The 20,575-nt window shown below is 34.6% G+C and overlaps 3 protein-coding genes, 1 long non-coding RNA gene and 1 pseudogene across 5 annotated transcripts; all 5 read left to right on the top strand.

Annotated features, from left to right (window-relative positions):
• Positions 1–164: 164 nt before the first annotated feature.
• Positions 165–1,627, top strand: LOC117911774 (probable E3 ubiquitin-protein ligase ZFP1). The gene has a single exon (XM_034826197.1). The coding sequence runs from the start codon at positions 165–167 to the stop codon at positions 1,548–1,550; it is 1,386 nt and encodes a 461-aa protein (XP_034682088.1). The 3' UTR covers positions 1,551–1,627.
• Positions 1,628–2,279: 652 nt separating this feature from the next.
• On the top strand, positions 2,280–6,349 carry LOC117911778. Of its 2 annotated transcripts, none has more exons than XR_004650917.1 (3): positions 2,280–2,393; positions 5,235–5,375; positions 6,268–6,349. It is a non-coding gene; the product is annotated as an uncharacterized LOC117911778 (long non-coding RNA). The 2 variants fall into 2 exon arrangements; XR_004650916.1 differs by lacking the exon at positions 2,280–2,393 and adding an exon at positions 3,458–3,552.
• Positions 6,350–9,479: 3,130 nt separating this feature from the next.
• Positions 9,480–9,962, top strand: LOC117911875 (basic form of pathogenesis-related protein 1-like). The gene has a single exon (XM_034826300.1). The coding sequence runs from the start codon at positions 9,480–9,482 to the stop codon at positions 9,960–9,962; it is 483 nt and encodes a 160-aa protein (XP_034682191.1).
• Positions 9,963–10,083: 121 nt separating this feature from the next.
• Positions 10,084–11,410, top strand: LOC117910920 (annotated as a pseudogene).
• Positions 11,411–19,638: 8,228 nt separating this feature from the next.
• Positions 19,639–20,301, top strand: LOC117911729 (basic form of pathogenesis-related protein 1-like). Its single transcript, XM_034826131.1, has one exon. The coding sequence runs from the start codon at positions 19,639–19,641 to the stop codon at positions 20,119–20,121; it is 483 nt and encodes a 160-aa protein (XP_034682022.1). The 3' UTR covers positions 20,122–20,301.
• The last annotated feature ends 274 nt before the right edge of the window (positions 20,302–20,575 follow it).

Here is a 20,575-nt window from a genome sequence, read left to right as displayed (position 1 = left end):
AAGAGAATATTTTTTTCTTTCTATTTCTGAGCTGTAAAGTTTTAAACGGTAGAAATATATTAGAATTAGAAGTTTCTATTTTCGTAAGTGTTTCTATTTTCTCAAGTGTTAGTAGTTATAAAAAGAAGATTACCAAATGTTTAGTGTTAGTTGTTATGCCCACCATGTTTTCAGCTCCAGAGAATTCAAGTCATTTTGATGCGCCTCATTTACCTCAGCATTATGATGCCTCTGCTATGTTCTATGGGATTCGCCTTCATCATCCACTCCCCAGTCTTGATATTGCTGTTGCTCCTCCATCCAACATTTATGATCCTTACTCGACCCCTTCATCTGGATACAGAGGGTTCCCTGTTTCTATGAATCATGGACCATCTGGTCATTTGCCATCTTCCAGCAATCACGGAGTCATTGGAGTCTCTACATATGATCGAAAGAATTCTCAAGGCATCCTGGGGAATTTTCAGTATTTTAACGGCTTTGCAAGCTCTAGTTCTTCGGCTCCCCCTTTCAATACAAGGCATCTTGAATTCGGGGTTCCCGTGATGGATTCTGCATCTTTTGCCTTTGCCCAGCCGCAGTACAGAGGGAATAATGCTCCTTCAATCATGGAAGTAGGATCTCACAGAAGTGTGAGGAACAGATCAGGTGCTGTTGGGCTGGATTCTGTTCTGGCACATAATCATTACCATTTGGTGCAAGGAAACTATATTGGCCATCCTTTTCAGCCTTCTGGCAATCCCTGGGTTGACCAACAATCAGGCAATAATGGTAGTGGTGGGGGAACTTTGGCCTGGAATCATGGACCTGCTTTACCTTATTCGCATGGGAGCAACATCAGTGGAGGTTCTACAGAGGCTGGGAATGTGGGTATACAGGGATATCATGATACATCTAGTGCCAGAAGTTCCACAGATTACCTTCAACCTCCTGTCCTTCACCGGCACCATAATCTTCATTATCCACCACCACCACCACCGCCACCACCACCTATGCAAGGAGCAAGAAGACATTTCCACCCTCAAGTAGTGGCATCTTCGTATAGACTTGTCACGATTAGTTCACGTAGTCCTGTGACTCCTCAGGTCGGTGTAGAGGCAGGGCACAGGCATCCAGGACCTGTTCCACCTACTGGGATTAGAATAGACCGATCTCATCGAGGGGGAGTCGCACCTGAGGCAACATCGAGACATGGTAATCTGCCTTACTTGAGAGCGCTCCCAGAAGAAGAAGTTGCCATACTAGATCTTTCAGCATCTTATCAAGTAGGGGAAGTAAGCACAGGGCTTTCAGAGGAATCCATTACAAATTGTCTAAAAACTAGAACTTATATATCTTCAACTTGTCTGAATCTGGAAGAGGGTGCAAGTATGGATGAGGAAAATGATTCTTGCATTATATGCCAGGAGGAGTATGAGAATGAAGAGAAGATTGGATATCTTGATTGTGGGCATGAGTACCATGCAGATTGCTTGAAGAAGTGGGTGCTGAAGAATGTGTGCCCCCTCTGCAGAGCCCCAGCAATGACCCCAAAAAAGAAGGATGTATAGAGGAGCGACGATGGTTGAAAGCTTATTCAGGCAGCCCTTTGTTTTCTTAGTTTTTGTCTAGGTGTTTCTCCTTGTTCTTTGGTAGTTGAGCAGTAACTTGGGTTGATGTGAAATACACCATATGCATTACCTTCAGATTGTTTGGACTGTGCCAACCAATAAATGTTGATGCAATTTAAGATTAGTATACGGCCTTTCTGGGTTGATGAATCTGTGTATTTTGTTCATGGTGAGATTCTCTTTGATTAATCTGTGTATTTTGTTCATGGTGAGATTCTCATTTTATTGTCACTTCCTGTTTGAGTGGTTAATGATAACGTCGGTTACATGGTGCCTTTAATGGCATCTTCATATCCCCTTTAATGCTTTAGTTGTTACAATGATTAAGACATGATTCTTATGGTTCGTCTATTTAATAATTAAATATAGAGTCCGATCTTGATGTTCAATCCTCTCCATCAAGCGAAGAAGAACGCTTCTCACTCCTCCTCTGCTCTTCATCTCTCTCCTCTGCCTCGCCTCTCTCTTCAAATCCTATGTTTCTCCTCATAACCACCAAAACCTCCCATTCAAACGTAGTGATTCCTCTGGAACTCCGACCTTGGTTGAGCGTGCGATTATTCAGATGGGATGTGGATCTATGATCCCGGTGTGAGATCTGCGCCGTATGATCATAAGGAGATTTTCAAGGGATGGAATTGCATTGCCAGTAATAAATCCAATGGTTTGGATATTATCAAGTGGCGTTGGAAGCCCAAAGGCTGTGATCTTCCTCGATTTGATCCGGTTCGATTTTTGGAGCGGTTCAGGAACACCATCGCTGTACTCTCTTTCACTTGAAAAGTAAATTGCCTCTCTTTTGATTTCTTGGAAAATAAAAAAGAAATTATAGGCCAGTTTGGTGGCATAAATGGAAAATAAAACAGAACCGAAAAGTTGCTGATACGATTTCAAGAACTGTTTTTGAAAACATTTTATATTTATTTTTCACTCATTCTTTTCGAATTTGTTAAAATGCATTGCTTGAAAACAATAAAAATGAATTTGTTCATTCTTTTGTCCTCAAAAATGCCACAGCGCCTGTAATTTTTAATGTCTGTGCTTGGCATTGTTTTGGCCAAGTGACTCACTTAAAAGTAAGGTAGATATTGTTTTCTATTGAACTGGGTAGACAGCCATTTCTCCTTTCTGTGGGGTTGCAGGATGAAAATGATTAGACTTTAAATTATTGTTTCTTTTAGTTTCCTGTAGTTTCTTGGCCTCCAAACATGTGAAGGGAATTGAGAAATTGAATACTGCTTGTTTGTAAAATATTTGGTTACAAGCTAGGGTCATGTCCAATTGGAGCCAAGTGGAAAAAGGGTTTGTTTTCCATTGATTTGCCTTTATCAGGTTCAAACAAAATTTAGTAATGTCATTTGTATGATTTCCGACACCCTAAGACATAAAATACATTGTAGAAAGGCTTCATATTAGAAATGAGGCTGCACTGTATATATACTAATTCAAATCAACCAACTACTTCCTTCTAGTTCTTGGTAATTGAGTCTTTTTTCACCACCGCAATTCACTTTCTCTCTAGACCACTGAACATTATTTTGATTGTATTGCTTTGTGGGAACTTATATCCTACAAGGGTGTGTTTAATGTGTTGAGTAATCATTTCCCTTTCATAAGGAGCTAGAAACTTAATTTCCTAGTCTCATATCTTTACTGGACTGGTGATTGAATTATCTATGATGGATTAGAAGGGAAATCTCCAATGTTTTAGTCTAGTAGGATGGGTAGGTCCAAATAAAATCCTCCTGAGAGTATTTCAACTCGATGTAGAGAATTTTGAATGCTGCAGTACTGTTTCCAGTTAAGTCATGCTAGAATGTTGATAGAAAGAGGCTAACTATCTCAGATTTGAAGAACTGGGAATGGCATAAGAATCCGATTTGTCAACCTGTAGTCTATCATCAAGTGTAGATATTGTGGAATTGGAAGGATGCCCATCTAGGTGAGTATATAGCTTATCTCACTTACCTCAAGAATCCTTCCGTTTTTTTTTTGGTGTACAATCAGTTGCATATTGAGTTCCAAAGTACATTGACTTCAATATAGTTCTAAGTGCACTGGTTTGTGTTCCTCTAAAACATGCCACTTTCGACTGAATCGGGACCTATAATTAGTAGATTAAGTGACTCAAAACATGATGTGATTGATCTACATGGATTAGTCTTGTTGCCCAAACCCTAATAGGAGTAGTGCTGTGGATACCTATAGTGATTCAATTTTTTTTTTTTAAAAGGCACAAAAATTGGCTTGATTTTATAGTATAGTTTTAATCAAATTCAACTAAATTTGTGATGGTGGAAAACCTTTCATATGCTTTTGAATAAAAATTTAAAATAAGATATTTAGAACTCAATAATCTAGTTGATCTCTTGTACATTTCATATATGAAATGAGACCCATCAATTAGTGATCAGCGATGGTGGAGGGCAAGTATCCGTTGAAGACATGATTTCCTAAATGTAATGAAGGTGTGTCATTGGTTGAAGTTTGTTTAACAGATAATTATGCATAATGAGCCACTATATAATTCAAAATGCACAGGTTCTTGGCTTCCCTTAAAACAGGCCATAAAGAGTAAAAAAACATCATGATGCACTGTATAATTAGTAGATCAATTGCACTAAAATAATTGCATGATCTGCTAGGATTTTCCCTATGTTTCAAACCCTTGTGGGGGAATTGGGGATATCCTTATATGACAACTTTTTAGATATATTTTAATTAATTTGACCAAATTTATGAATGGTCGAAAACTTTACAACCTGTTTCTATTAGGAGTTTAAATCAGATATTTAAAACTCAATGTATCTAGTCCTAATTGCTGATGGGCTCTAAAACTTGGAGTTCACATAAATCAAATGATTCCTTGATGCTCATGAGATGATGGTTCCCTATTTGTGGTAATGGAAAAAGTGTTGTGAAAACCTGTATCTTAGTATTTGAAGTAGAGACTTTTTATTGAAATTGTGGTCACCTTGGACAAAAACTTTTTCTATGTTTGTGGCCTATGAATTTGGAAGTGATAGTGATTATATTTCTATGCATTTGGTTCAACCCCAAACAATTCAGAACCAGAAAATTTTGACATGGATGAAGAAAAGCTTGATTTATTCTAGAGGGCATGTTAGTTTCTACATTGTATTAATGGAGATCTGACTGCTGGTACAAAAATAACTGGGGTTCAGTGAAGTCCTCTGCCAGGATGGTACAAAAATCTGAAGGCATTGGATGTAAAGCAGTTACCATTGGCAATTTTAGATATTATTCTTTACAGTGAAGTCCTCTGCCAGGATGAGTCATTTAGTTTAAGCTTCATGATAATCATGTGCTGCTGAATCATTATTGATGGGGGCATGATGTCAGCTGGCACATTCTTTGAACTCCTTTTTCCCCAGTCTGGGTTACTGCTGTAGATCATGTAGTCACTGCGGATGCTGTTTCCCTCTTTTCCTTTAGGATGTCACATAAATGAGATTGTCTGGAATTTCACTGATGGTGTTTAGTTGGGTTCATTTTGACTTTTGAGCATTGGTTTTGGATTTGTTGATTTTGTGTCTTGCTATATTTTTTTTTTCTCTTCTACTGCACTGTTGTGGAGGCTTGCTTCACTCCTATCTCATGTAGGTGGTCAGCTGATGCTAATGGTGGCACATTAGAATCGCTTGGATATAATGAGGGTTTTTGAGTTGATGTTGATATCCCAGATGGTACATGGGCCGAGGCTCCAAGGTTGCATGATATTCTTATCTTTAACACAAGACACTGGTAATATTGTTTTTCCCCTGAAACCCCATATTCTGTAGTTTCCATTGACAACTTAGGCTAGATTTTTAGTGTGAATTATATTTTGCTTTATGAAGGTGGCAAATGTATGTATCTGGCTGCATACTTAGTAAATTTCATTGAAAGCACCTGGGGAGTATGAATCTAGCATGGTGGGACAGAAATGTTTGTCATTTGGGCTCTAGACCCTTCCTTTTTTCAGTTAAAAGAACCTGACATATTCTCTGTGTATGGTTCCTTCAATGCTCAGTACAGAAATGTTTGTTTTTCAAGATTCTGGCTGTGATATAAGATGAAAACCCTTCTAAATCAACTATTCACATTAGGAAGGTAAAATTTGTTTTACCAGAGGATGTTAGAGAACTGATCTAAACACTCATTTTCAAGTAGTTGCAGAATGTGGAGACTGTTTTGCAGCCATAATTCTGTAAACTAGCATTTAACCACTCTGAAAATTCTTTCATAAGATACAGTTTTTACATTTGCACAAGTATGGGAAAATGGCAAGGCATGATTTGTGTTCTCAAACCCAAAGTAGTAGGGAGGCATCAATGCTTGTCTTGTTAGTACACTTGAATTCATTTTTGTTCTTAAAATTCTTGCCTCTGTTTGAACTGTGATATGACTACTTGTTTTGTTGGCTTATATGAGTTTCTTCTTTCATGGATAAATAATTGAAGTATTATCTTAGAGGAAAAGCTGTGAAATAATCAGGCACCGAAGTGTAAAAATATCTAAGAACTGATCACATGTCACATATTAGGGGCGCAGACCTGAGCCTAGATGGATGAAGAGATTTGGCAGTGCCAAAAATGCCACATTCTTTCCTATGGAGTGTTAATTTTGTTAATTTTTATATTTACATTTTTGATAGATCTCATTTGTGGAGAGAAGAATGCGGCCAGGTGGGATCAAGTTCTTCCGCACACAATCCCCTGGACATTTTGAAGGAGGTGATTGGGACCAAGGTGATTCATGTCAGCACCTACAGCCTTTGTTACCAGGACAAGTAAGTATATGATGAGTGTCATTGAATATTGTGTTGGTAGGTGACGCCATGAAGTTAACGACCGGGTAAACCTTCAGTGGCTTTGAGGGGACTCGAACTGGTGACCACTGGAGAGCAAACTCAAGGTCGGACCAACTGAGCTACCCTTTAGGGTTTAGGAAAGTTTACAGTTTTAAAGGCTAGGAAGTAGTGTTTAGTTTGCTGGTTAAATGATTGGGTCTACAATTTAGGGAAATGCTTGTTGTAACTTCTTAACAAGGAAAACTTACGATTTTAGTGATAGGGAGGTGAGGTTAAGCTAGGGTTAGAGTATCTTGGTTAACAAGTTGCTTATACTTATTGAAAGGGTCGATCTTGTGAAAAGTTCACATAATGATTCACCAAATTAAAAGGAACAATTAAACAAAAGGATAGAAGAATAAGAGCAATAAGAAGAACCTAGACAATCATGTCTGTTATGCTCAATCTTCAAACTAGAACTTTCATATTTCCATTAATCAAACTCTAAGCTCATTTTGGTAAATAACACATTGTTTAGACTCCTGAAAACTTTCTAGGCTAGCAAAAGAATCTTATACAAACAAAATTAACCAAGATTTATATATGAAATTGAGTTTCTTTAATTCTTTGATGGGCTGGTTTGGAACCCAAGAAAACACTTATAATTGAAATTGAAGTAGATACTCATAAAAAACAAAAACCTAAAGAAAATAGAATTGAAATAGAAATTTCTTGAATTAAGTAATTTCTAGCTAAGAAGACTTTCTAAATTTTAAATAAGATTCAAGGAAGCCCTATAGACTCATAAGCAAGGAACTACTAAGAACACCGGACAACCATAATCTTAAAAATTGCTTAAATTCATGCCCATCTGGAATTTCTCTTTCTGGTCAACAAATGACCACATCAGTTGGTTTGAGGGAAATTTCTCCCCTATTACATTCATTCCTCTTAAGGGCTTTTCCCCATATGTTATCATGTCCTTCCTGCTACTCGGAGTTTGAAGGGTCGTATTTTTTCCAATACCGCCAAGGTTGTAAGTTCCAGTGTTGTCTTTCAGGTTGAAGAACTCTTCTCTTTGAAGAACAATGGGACAAATGTGGAGACACGCCTCGTGAACCAGCACCTATACAAGGCCTTGAAAGGCTCTGATTTCCATATTTTGGAGATAACCCGGATGAACGAGTTTAGAGCAGATGCCCATCCCTCCACAGCTGGCGAAAAGAAGCATGACGATTGTATGGACTGGTGCCTACCAGGAACTACGGATACTTGGAATGACTTGTTCATAACGCATCTAAACAATATCAAGTTTCAAAACTGAGATTCATATCATCCCCAAATTGCTTTTTCTTATTAATGAGTTGTTTGAATATTCTTGATCAAAATATCTGGATATATCATCGATATATCCATGGATACCGAAACAAAATTTAGGAAGATATATCTGTCAATCAATATTTTTTTATATTTTATCAAATTTTCAATTTTTTCTTGTTTCAATCAATATTTCTAGATATTTTATTGACATTTCACTATTTTTCCATTTTATTATTATTAAACAAATAAATTATAATTATTTTATTTTTATATTTGATTTTATTTATTACCAAAAATATAAAAACTTAATTTTCTTTTTTATATAATCTATAAATTTATTAAATATAATAAAAATAAAAATTAAAAAAATTATGCATATATTATTATTTATTTGATATAATTGAATACATTTAAATTAAAATGGACCATAATTTTAATATTAAATATATTTTAAAATTAAACATATTATCATAATAATATTATAAAATAATTTATAATGCAATTTAATAATAAATGTATATTTATAAAATTTATATTTTTATTCATGAAGAGGATATTATTATCAAATATGACAAATTATATTTTAAAAATAACTTAAAAATATCTATTTTTACTTTTTATATAATTTAATTTTTTAAAAAATATTTTTGAGAATTTTTATTAATTTTAAGATATTTTATCGAATTACCGATATATTTATAATTACTAATATATCCTTTGTTGTAATCATTTAAATTTTTCGACATTGATGGCAAGGGCTGTGGACCTCGACTTCTTAAAAATTTCCAATTTTCTTCCTTCAGTTTCTGATTATGTGACCGTTGATTCCGTTAAACTTTGCTCAAATTTCAACCCCAACAAAGAATGAAGTCGGATGGCTATCTCCAAACTCTTGCTAACAAAACCTCTTTTACCATTTGGGTTTTGGACTGATCAATGAACTTTTGACTCAATCCAAACAGGGCCGAAGGGCATGGGCTTTAGTGTTTGATAAGGTTCATCACTTTTATGCTATGTTTGATTGGAGGAACACCAAAAAAAAATTATTTATTAATAATTGATTTTATTGTAAAAATGTTAAATAAATTAGAAATTTGTATATTTTAAATATCATATATAAAAATAATTCATTGATTTAATTTTTATTTATTTATTTTTCTCTCTATTTTTTTTCTTTTTTTCTATTTAGTTTTCCTTGAATTTTTTAATTTTAATTTAATTTTATTTAAAAATATAAGACAATTACTATATTTAGTTGGCAAAATAAAAATAAAAATTCTAGATCCTATTACAGCACAATTTCTTGTCTGCATTATTTCGTCATTATGACCTGCCACTGCTTCAATAATTTTCCATTCTCTTCCACCAATTCCTGAATATGTGGCCGTTGATTCCGTGAATCTCCCTCATCATCGTCCCTCAAATTTCAAACCCAAAAGCATAAAACCAGCAGACAAACAGACAACAGAGAGAGCTAAGTCCAAATTTCCTGTGAATAAACCCCTTTTGTCATAGGAGTATTCTTAGACTTTTTTCCAGTATTTTTCTCTACAAAGGATTTAATATGGTATAAACAAATATTAAAGTCTTACATAGGAGTAGGCTCGTGAAATATGAGGTCCCAATCACCATGATTTCACCCACATGAATGTGATTTAATAGTGAAATATTTGATTTCTAATTAATCCTTGTGATTTCTAATTTTATCTATAAATACCCTTAAACCATATCTCCCATTTGAGTCAACAACATCAAAAATGGGGTTTCACAAGTTTCTCTTAGCCATTTACATCTTAGGTTCAGCCTTGGCTCATTTCTCACTAGCTCAGAGCTCCCCCCAGGACTATGTGGACGCCCACAACGCTGCACGGGCACAGGTAGGAGTGCAGCCCATCACATGGAATGAGACAGTGGCAGCTTACTCCAGGAGATATGCTAGCAGCCGGGTTGCTGAGCAGTGCAGCATGGAGCATTCAGGAGGGCCTTACGGAGAGAACCTTGCTGAAGGGTATGGTTCAATGTCAGGTTCAGATGCAGTGGAGTTTTGGCTGACTGAGAAGCCAAACTATGACTACCACTCCAACTCATGTGTTGGTGGAGAGTGCCTGCACTATACTCAGATTGTTTGGGGTGGCTCACTTCATCTTGGATGTGCTAGGGTTCAGTGCAAAAATGGGTGGTGGTTCATCACCTGTAACTATTATCCTCCTGGAAATATTGAGGGGGAGCGTCCTTACTAGTCTCTAGCTTACATGCATGCTTATTGCTTTTCATCAATTAATAAAATGAAAATGAATTAATTCATTCTCTTCTTTTTCGCAATTAATCTTAACATAAAATTCATAGAATACAAAGAAAAAAATGAAGCTGTACCTCTCATTTTTCTGCAAGTTTCCGGTAATATATCATACAGATTTGGATCCTTAATCTAAATAATATGGTTTATTCATTGAGGAGTGACTGAATCAGGAAAGATCCAACCTGTCAATATTGGACATGTCACCCAAAACGTCAGCTTTTGCTAAAGTTTTATACCAACATTTATAATCCTTACTTGACCCCTTCATCTGGATACAGAGGGTTCCTGTTTCTATAAATCATGGACCATCTGATCAGTTGCCATCTTCCAGCAATCACGGAGTCATTGGAGTTTCTACAGATGAACGAAAGAATGTTCAAGGCGTCCTGGGGAATTTTCAGTATATTAATGGATCAGCAAGGTCTAGTTCTTCGGCTCCCCCTTTCAATACATGGCATCTTGAATCCGGGGTTCCCGTGATGGATTCTGCTTTCTTTTGCCTTTGTCCAGCCACAGTACAGAGGGAATAATGCTCTTTCAATCATGGAAGTAGGATCTCACGGAAGCGTGATGAACAGATCAGGTGCTGTTGGGCTGCATTCTGTTCTGGCACATAATCATAGCCATTTGGTTCAAGGAAACCATATTGGCCATCCTTTTTATCCTTCTGGCAATCCCTGGGTTGACCAACAATCAGGCAATAATGGTAGTGGTGGGGGAACTCTGGCCTGGAATCATGGACCTGCTTTACCTTATTTGCATGGGAGCAGTATCAGTGGAGGTTCTAGAGAGGCTGGGAATGTGGGTATACAGGGATATCATGATACATCTAGTGGCAGAAGTTCCACAAATTACCTTCAACCTCCTGTCCTTCACCGGCGCCATAATCTTCATTATCCACCACCACCACCTGTGCAAGGAGCAAGAAGCCATTTCCACCCTCAAGTAGTGGCATCTTCGAATAGACTTGCTCCACCTACTGGGATTAGGATAGACCGATCTCATCGAGGGGGAGCCGCATCTGAGGCAACGTCGAGACATGGAAATCTTCCTTACTTGAGAATGCTCCCAGCAGAAGAAGTTGCCATACTAGATCTTTCAGGATTTAATGAAGCAGGGGAAGTAAGCACTGGGTTGTCAGAGTAATCCATTACAAATTGTCTAAAAACTAGAACTTATATATCTTCAACTTGTCTGAATCTGGAAGAGGGTGCAAGTATGGATGAGGAAAATGATTCTTGCATTAAATGCCAGGAGGAGTATGAGAATGAAGAGAAGATTGGATATCTTGATTGTGGGCATGAGTACCATGCAGATTGCTTGAAGAAGTGGGTGCTGGTGAAGAATGTCTGCCCCCTCTGCAAAGCCCCAGCAATGACTTGTTCATAATGCGTCTAAACAATATCAAGTTTCAAATTCCATTCTCTTTTTGATTAGTTGTTTGAATATTTTCCTGCCACTGATTCACAGGTGGGTTGGATGATGGCATTAAAGCCCCCATTGTTGTACACATTTAAATTTTTGGACATTGATAGCAAGGGTTGTGGAGTGGGCCTCACTTCTTGCCTTTCCTTTTTTTCCTTCAGTTTCTGGTTATGTGACCGTTGATTCTTGATTCCATGAGCTTCGCTCAAATTTCAATCCAAAAAGCAAAAAGTAGAAAGTATCTCCAAATCGTTGTTAACTAAACCTCTTACCACATGAGTTTTGGACTTACTTTTTGACTCGATCCAAACGGGGCCGGAAGGCTAGGGTTTTATGTGGTTCATAAGGGTCATTAAAAAATACGAATCCATTTAAAATAATTCAAGTTTTATGTACTCATCGATTAAAAGTAGCATTTATATAATTAAAAGGTAGTACCTGAATGATCAAACGTAGTATATTTGACCAAAAAATACATAAAATGTTGATATTTTTTAGATAAAATTTATATTTTATTAATTCCGATTCCTATTTTATATATATATATTTGTTTTTGTCAATAGAAGCTAATAGCATTAGACGTTCTATCAATTTTTCTATTTTTACTTTACAATCACATTAGAAGGTTTAGGTATATACAATTGTTAAAAGGACAAACATGCAAGAAAAACATGAAAAAAAATGGGGAAAGAAGAAAATGGAAGGAATTAGTCATAATATATATAGTAAATAAAACACAAAATGATAAAAAAAAAGGTTAGAAAAAGTATAGTTAAATGATGATAGAAGAAAAAGACTAACAAAAGACATAATTAGAAATATGAGATAGTCAAAATTTTGAAGTATCACTCATCTACTTCAAAATAATTTGTAAACTTGATAACATTTAAGGGACCTAAAGCTAAACATAACGTGATCCTTTCAGATATTTTTCTCTTCAAACAAACCAAATAGTACAATGGGCCAATGGTGAGCCTATGAATAGGGTTGAGTGCAAGTTCAGCTTGAGATCAGCTCGAAAATTGCAAGTTTTTCATGATAAGCCCAACGTCCTATCACTTGGACATAAGTAGTAAAGAGGTCTTCTTGACCATGTGATCAACCAATGATAAGTCTCATAGCCCAAGCTCTATAGACCTATTTTTAAAAGTCCCATAGGCATAGTTCCATAGAGCAATTTCAAAAAGGCCCATAGGTGTAGCTCCATCTAACAATTTCTAACAGGCCCATAGGTCCAACACCATAGAGCAATTTCCAAAAGGCACATAGGCTAAGATCCATAGCATGATTTCCAAAAGCCTATAGACTAAAAGGCCTATAAGGCTTCATTTGGCATGCTCTTCTTGGCACTATCACACTCGATGGAAGCTAATGCAAATCTTAAATCGGCATGGAGCCCATATCTCCAATGCAAATCTTAATAACTCAACAAAGACAATAAGATATTGATGCTTTATTCCTGGGAGCAAATAACATATTGTTGTTGATAATGAATTTAAAAATAAAAAATAATAAACGAGGTGCCCCATTTAATTTTTTTACATATATTACAAATTAGAAGATGTTTATATAAATGAGATAGAGCTAGGATGGGAACTACCTATTCGGATATGCTCCATTGTCATCTCTAATTTATCTTATTTATTTATTTCATTTAAATTCATTATCAAAACTAATATATGTGGTAAATGATGATTAAAGAGGAAATTGAAGCTGAAAATAAAATAAACATAATTTTTTTTCCCAAACAAGTTTCATTATACTTTCAATTTGAATAAAATATGAAAATGATGATAAAAATGATGGTACATGTAGCTTTCTCATTACATAAACATGCCATCTTAATTCATAGACAAAAAAAGAAAAAAAAGAAAAAAAAAAGGTTAAGGTTGTGTTTAACAACCGTTTCAAAGGTAAGTGTTTTCAAGTATTATTAAAAGGTATTTGTAGCAATAAAATTCTAATGAATAACTCAAATATGAGAAATAATTTTCTTGATCTATTCTCTAAAAAGATGTATAATGCAAAGATCCATGACTTTGTAAAAAAACAAAATATTTAGAAATATCTCAAATTCAAAACAAATTCTTAAAAGACTAATTTCAATCCAAAATTTGTTAAATGCAAAACTATTTTAACATAATAATACCTAGATAGGCCTAAGTGTTTTGGAATTGTTTCTTACATACCATTTTCATAAAATTTTTAAACATTTAGAGTTTGTTTGAGAATTATTTTTTAGAATAGTTTTCTGATTTTCAAAACAAAAAATACAAAAAACATGTTTAACAACTAAAATATGTTTTCTATTTTATGTTCTTAAGAATAAAAAATAGAGTGTTTTTAAAGAATAATTTTTAATTATTTTATGTTGTTTTCACTTGTTTTCTAAGGATTGTTTTAAGAAATAATTATATAAACGTGTAGAATGATTAAAAATAAAACACTAGATATAAAAATTATTTTAAAAACATATTTAAAAATATTAAATACAAGTTAAACACATTTTAAATCTTCAAACATACTTTTCTTTTATTAAAATTAGAGAACAATTTTCAAAATTTATTTTGTAGAATTGTTTTTGAAAATAGTTACAAAACAAGCCCTTTGCTACTAGCTTCAAGATTACGCGCGATCCGGTCAATACTTGGCCTCTAGGAAAAGGTACAAATTAAGAAAATTCTTCACACTTATGGAACACATGCATGCACAAATTTAGTTCGCGTACCTTGTGGGGGAGTTGCTATATATGGTCCTTGGATAAGTGAAATCACTTTCAAGGTTATACATGCATGCATGCAACCATTCTATAGAAATTGACCTCACACACTCAAAATGCTTTTTCTTTTGTTAATAGCATGTGAGCAACCTTCATGCCATAATTTAGGTTCATGAACCATATGCCTTATGTAGACATGAAACTCAAAAGATTTTCATATGAGTTTTTCTATTATTGTTATTATTTTTTTTTACAAGTTTATTTTATCATTTTTAATTATTTACTACTTTGTTCTCTCTTGTCAAAGCACAAATGCAGCCACGTGATAGATGACCCAAAAATATTTTTTTTTCTGCCTTAAACTATTATAAAAATCTTTTGATAATTAATGTTAAAATAGGAATAGAAATAAGAAATTCACTTCATTTCCTATTTATTAGAATAAATAAATTTATAGGTCTAGATTTTGATTTCTATTGACCTCAATCTTCATTTCTATTATCATTCTTATGTGTGTTGCGAAGGCTACCTTAAACTTTTATAGGAGTAATGTCTTCCATGCATATTAAACACCTAAAGACAGAGCAATATGATGATCATTAATACTGGACCTCTGACATTTCAATACAGCTAAGAATATGGACATACATTATCAAAGGCATAAAACATGTATTGACGTCTATATATGTACAAAACATGTATTGACGTCTATACACACACACACACGTGTGTGCGTGGTGTCAGAGGTAAAGAAATGATGGAAAATATTACATGGGACATGTACTGATGGTCCCGATTTTTATATGATTGTATACAACAATTAAAAGCAAATCACAGTGGACTTGGATTCACACTGAGTTAAAAGACTCCATTTTAATCGTTTCAAGGAACATGTAACATGCTATAGTTCCAACTTTTATGTTACTTTTCAAGCAATACCGATAAAACTAGGCATACATTACAACATTGATACTATAAACTTAGTCTTTATAGTTTTTATAATAATAAAGTAGTTGTGAGACACGGAATTTCCTAATATTTCTTACATAGTGGATTTCTCTTAATCACGTAAGTGTGTTTAAATTTATGAGGATTGTGGGTCTAGAATCAACAGTATATAAATCGGAGAAAATGGTCCATTCTAATATAGGGAGTTTGAATAAGAGTTTTGAGTAGTCCCATAATTCTAAGATTTGATGGGGTGATTGAAGGATTTTATATTTGTTAAGGAGAGAAGTTTCAAAGTTTTTGATACTAACCTTCACACAATATTTTTATGCGTGATAAAAATGTCATGTTTGTATAAGGGCGATTGTGAGATCTTACAAAGTGTGGGACAATTTCTTAGCACTATATATATAGTTGTATGGAGGAGTAATTGTGGTATCTTACATGATCAGTGACCTCATCTTAATTGTATATATAGTTGCTATGTAGATAATTTTTTAAGTGATTGAGAGTTGCTATGTTGACAATATTGCATCTTGAATTTAATGAATTCAAGATTAAGTTATTATCTAGAACTTTATTAATAGATATTTTTCGAGACAAACCTAAGAATCCTTGTGATTTATCATGAAATACTTCAATTCATATCACATAGGAAGCCTCACCCATATATTTCATTTCAAGGTTCTTAGAGATCGAGAAACTTTTTGATCTTATGTCATAAGCCAAAATCATTAGTAGCAAGCAAGATACCATCAATATACAAAATTAGAAATATAAACTTGCTCCCATTGACCTTCAAATATATACACAGATCAACGATGTTTTATTTAAATCCAAAAGAAGTGATGATATCATTGAACTTAAGATACTATTATTGAGAAGCTTGTTTAGGTCTATGTATCGGCTTCTTAAGTTTACACACCGTGTGTTCTTTTCTTTCAATAGAAAAACCCTTAAGTTGATCCATGCAAACTTCTTCCTCTAAATTCCCATTAGAAAAAAAATTGGTTTTTACATCCATTTGGTATAACTCTTAAGTCATAATGAGCTACCATCATCATGTTAATTCTAAAAGAGTTTTTTTTTTTTTTTTGAAATAGGAGAAAAGGTCTCTTTGTAGTCAACACTGCCCTTGAGTAAAACCCTTTGGTAACAAGTTTAGCCTTATATCGTTCAATATTGCCATTTGAGTCACATTTGGTCTTAAAGGCCCATTTGCAACTGACCCTCTTACAACCATTAGACAATTCAATGAGATCCCAAACTCCATTATGATCCATGTATTTTAACTACTCTTCTTTATGACTTCTAACAAGTTAATAGAATTAACACCTTCTATGGCTAGTGAAAACGAAACTGGATCCTTATCAATTCCTAAGTCAAATCTGAATCTGGTAGATAAACCACATGATCATTAGAAATAGTAGATCTCTTTTGCCTTTGAGACCTTCTTAATGCTACTTCATGTGGTTCATCCACTACAAGTTCATTTGCAATAATTTCATTATTGGGAATTTGATCATTTATTTGTTGTTCTTGTTAGTTGTCAAACTGTTCAACAACTATACGAACAACAACCCAAGAAGAAGTTATAGGTAAAGAAACTTGCACCCTAACTTCTTTGATTTCCACTTTACATGGTTCCACACTCCTAACGTAGCCATTTTCTATGAACCTAGCATTTCTAGTTTCAACAATTATTGCACTATGGCCAAGACAATAAAATCTATACCCTTTAAATTTTTTTAGATAACCAATGATGAAGCCACTGGTTGTTCATGAGTCCGGTTTCTTTTCATGAGGATTATAAATCTTTAGCAGCCACTCTGTGTTTCACGCCCGGTTTAAGCATATAGAGCTTGACCCCACTTCATAAGGGATAAAGTTCTTCAAAACGATCTAGTCATTCAATACATTCCTTCAGCAGAACAAATTGCAGACATTTTCATTAAACATCTTCCAAGTGCCCAGTTCTTTCTTCTACAGACCAAACTCTCTGTTGTCCTACGAAATGTGCACTTCCCGGGGGGGGGGGGGGTGTTGGTGTTGTATGTTGATAATCAACAACACTTCAGAACACACCGTAATAACTTTGAAGCAACTGCGTTGGATGTTACAACCTCTTTATTTCACCGGCGTTTTTTCACAACTCATATTGCTTTATTTTACCCATCTGGTGAGAAGTGTTTCAAGTAAATCACTTGAGTGATGTGTAAAAGGTTCATTGGAATTTTAATATCCAAGTGCATTCATTAAAAGCTTGAGGTTAAAGCCTTAAAGATTAGTGGAGCTCTCACCCATTAGGAGCTTGACGAGAGTGGGCTTAGGCAGATTGTTGAACCATCATAAACTGAGTTTGTATATGCTTAGTTTTGTATTTCTCTTGATAATAAATTGTTCTTAATTAAATTTCGAAAAAAAGATCAACACCCAAAACTCAATTCCTCTCCCCTCCTCCTCTTGGGCGTATAATGAGGTTTGAATTAACTTATCTTCACATAGGTATTGCCTAGTCTTTTCCTGCCCCACCCAATGAGATTTATTTAACACATAAAATAGTGTAATATTTTTTTTTCATTTTCCTCTTTTTCTAACACAAAATAATAATAATAAAAAATCTACTTCTCAAGTAAATAAGTTAATTAAGAAGTCTTCACAGTTGGTGAAACACGTTATCGGAGTGTTGCTATATTTAGTCCTTGCCCTTGATAAATGAAATCACTTTCTAGGTTGTACATTCATACATGTAACCATTCTAGATAAATTGACCCCACACATTCAGGAATTTTTTTCTTTTGTTATTGCATCGGCCCATCATCCATGCCTTAATTTAGGTTCATGAAAGATATGCCTTATGAAGATGCGTAACTCAAAAGATTTGCATGAGTTTTTCTATTAATTATTTTTACAAGTTTATTTTTAATTATTTTCTAACTTCATTCTCGCATATCAAAACATATATGCTGCAAAGCTATAGATGACCCCAAAAGATTTATTAATATTGTAATCTATTAATTAATGTCAATTTTTTACTGCCTTACACTATTGTAAAAATGTTTTGATAATTATTAGAGCATGTTCGGAATGTTAGATTTTCCTAAACGAAATCTGGACCATAATCTTCTATCAATTCTAGGAATAATGCTAGACTTTCTTAAATGGGTCTAGAAATCTAACTCATAATATTTTGGGAGTTCTGTTGATCTAATTTTCCTTTTCATCGCCATTAACCCCCATAAATTATGTCATCGACTCTGAGATACATTCAGATATATGTGTGTACCAGAGGCACCCTTAAATTATTCGAGCAGTAATGACTTCCATGCATATTAAACTTCTGATACTAGGAATATGAACATAGTACATATGAAAGAAATATAATTCAAACATTATTCCTGTATGCACAAAATCAGGTCTGAATGTGGTGTCAGAGGAAAAGAAAGAAAGGATGGAAAACATTACACTGGATTTCCTTTATCATGTAAATCATGTGAAGGTCCCAATTTCGACATGATTGTATGGACCAGTTGAAGCAAATGGTAACGGACATTGATGACAGGAAGTGAGACACTGTCAAAATATATAACATTTGCATCTTATTCACAAAACTAAAGGTCTAAATGGGGTGTCAGAGGAAAAGAAAGAAAGGATGGAAAACATTACATGGGACTTCCTCTATTATGTGAATCATGTATAGAACAGTTAAAGCAAAACAGCCGACATTGATGACGGGAAGTAAGACACTGTCAAAATATATAACATTTGCATAATATTAGAGTTGTATGTTAGTGAACTTGATTGGTTAAAATTTGCGAAGAAACTCCTCCCATTCCATAGGAACTAATATTGGAAAAGTAGTCACAAAATTTCAACCAAACAGACTATATTTGGTTCCCATAAAATTTGAGGGAAAATGCAAGAGAGAAAATACAAAGGAAAAGTAAAAGGAAAATAAAAAATAGATTAAAAGTTGATAAATTATTTTTTTTTGTTACTTCAAATTCATTTTATTTATTTTAACTCATGAATATAAAGATTAAATAATTTAAAAATACATAAGTTTTTAATTAATTTTAATTATATTTTATTTTCTTTTATATTTTTCATAGGACAACCAAATATAAAAAAAAATCATTTTCTTTTGTATTTTTTTTTTCTTTCTTTAGTATTTTCTAGAACCAAACATAACCTAAAAGAAAGACTAACGCTTGGGCTGAACCCTAGAAGAAATCATGAAACTTTTTCAAACAATGTATATCACATGTAAGGAACAAGGTGAGGATGGAAGTCATTTTGATCGTAGTGTCAATTGTTGTATCAATTATTGTCCTTCTACATGTGCAAGTGACCACAAAGTCTTCTATGTCCAGGAGGATATTTTGACCACTAGGAGTTGCTAGATAATAATGGTTGTTTGTGATGCTCTTGATCACCCTAATTTCAACTCCTTTTCCCTATAAATACCCAGCTAAGCAATCCTCATTCCACATCATATCAATTACATTAAACTTGACAACTGAAAATGGGGTTGTGTAAGATTTCACTAGTTTTTATTTGTCTCGTTGGCTTAGCCTTGGTTCACACCTCCTGTGCTCAAAACTCACAGCAGGACTACCTCAATGCTCACAATACTGCTCGGGCACAAGTTGGTGTTGGGTCTATGACATGGAACAACACCGTAGCCTCCTATGCTCAGAACTATGCCAACCAGCGGATCGGGGACTGCAATCTCGTGCATTCTAATGGGCCTTATGGGGAGAACATTGCCTGGGGCAGCGGTTCATTGACAGGCACCGACGCGGTGAACCTGTGGGTGGGGGAGAAGCCTAATTATGACTACAACTCCAACTCATGCGTTGGTGGGAAATGCGGGCACTATACTCAAGTTGTTTGGCGCAACTCAGTGCGCCTTGGGTGCGCTAGGGTTCAATGCAACAATGGAGGGTGGTTCATCACATGCAACTACGATCCACCAGGCAACTATGTCGGACAGCGTCCTTATTGAAGATTATCGAACTACCTCTAAGCAAGTATTATCCTATCATCGTAGTAATCTGTAATAAGCTGATCACAAGTATTGGTCAGTACAAACAAAACTCATGCATGGAGTGAAAAATCTCCTTATTTGCATGAATATATTATGCAACTTATCCAGATTGTTGAAGCAGATGGAGATCATAAACCATATTAACAGTACCAATTGACTGATAAAAAACATTGCTAGGATGAAAAATAAATCATGCAGGAACTTGTTGATTTTCTTTCTATTAAAAATGCGCCAACTTGTTGCAGCTACAGAACATCGAAGTTCAGAGTTTAGATATCAAGCTGTTGTTAGTGGAAGAATAACATAACAATTGCAACAAACTTAAAAGAAGCTTTTAAAAAGTGTGGCTAACTTGAAGACATATTGGGTTCTAAAAGGGCTTTGAAATCAGTCCTGGGATATTGATTGAAAA

Source organism: Vitis riparia, chromosome 3 (assembly GCF_004353265.1).
Source record: "Vitis riparia cultivar Riparia Gloire de Montpellier isolate 1030 chromosome 3, EGFV_Vit.rip_1.0, whole genome shotgun sequence".
Lineage (NCBI taxonomy): Eukaryota > Viridiplantae > Streptophyta > Magnoliopsida > Vitales > Vitaceae > Vitis > Vitis riparia.
Note: the sequence above shows the minus strand (reverse complement) of the source record. Positions and strands in the feature narration are given on the sequence as shown.

Excerpts from the sequence above, each read along its gene's own strand:
- LOC117911729 (XM_034826131.1), top strand. The coding sequence starts at position 19,639 with ATGGGGTTGTGTAAGATTTCACTAGTTTTTATTTGTCTCGTTGGCTTA.
- LOC117911774 (XM_034826197.1), top strand. The coding sequence starts at position 165 with ATGTTTTCAGCTCCAGAGAATTCAAGTCATTTTGATGCGCCTCATTTA.
- LOC117911875 (XM_034826300.1), top strand. The coding sequence starts at position 9,480 with ATGGGGTTTCACAAGTTTCTCTTAGCCATTTACATCTTAGGTTCAGCC.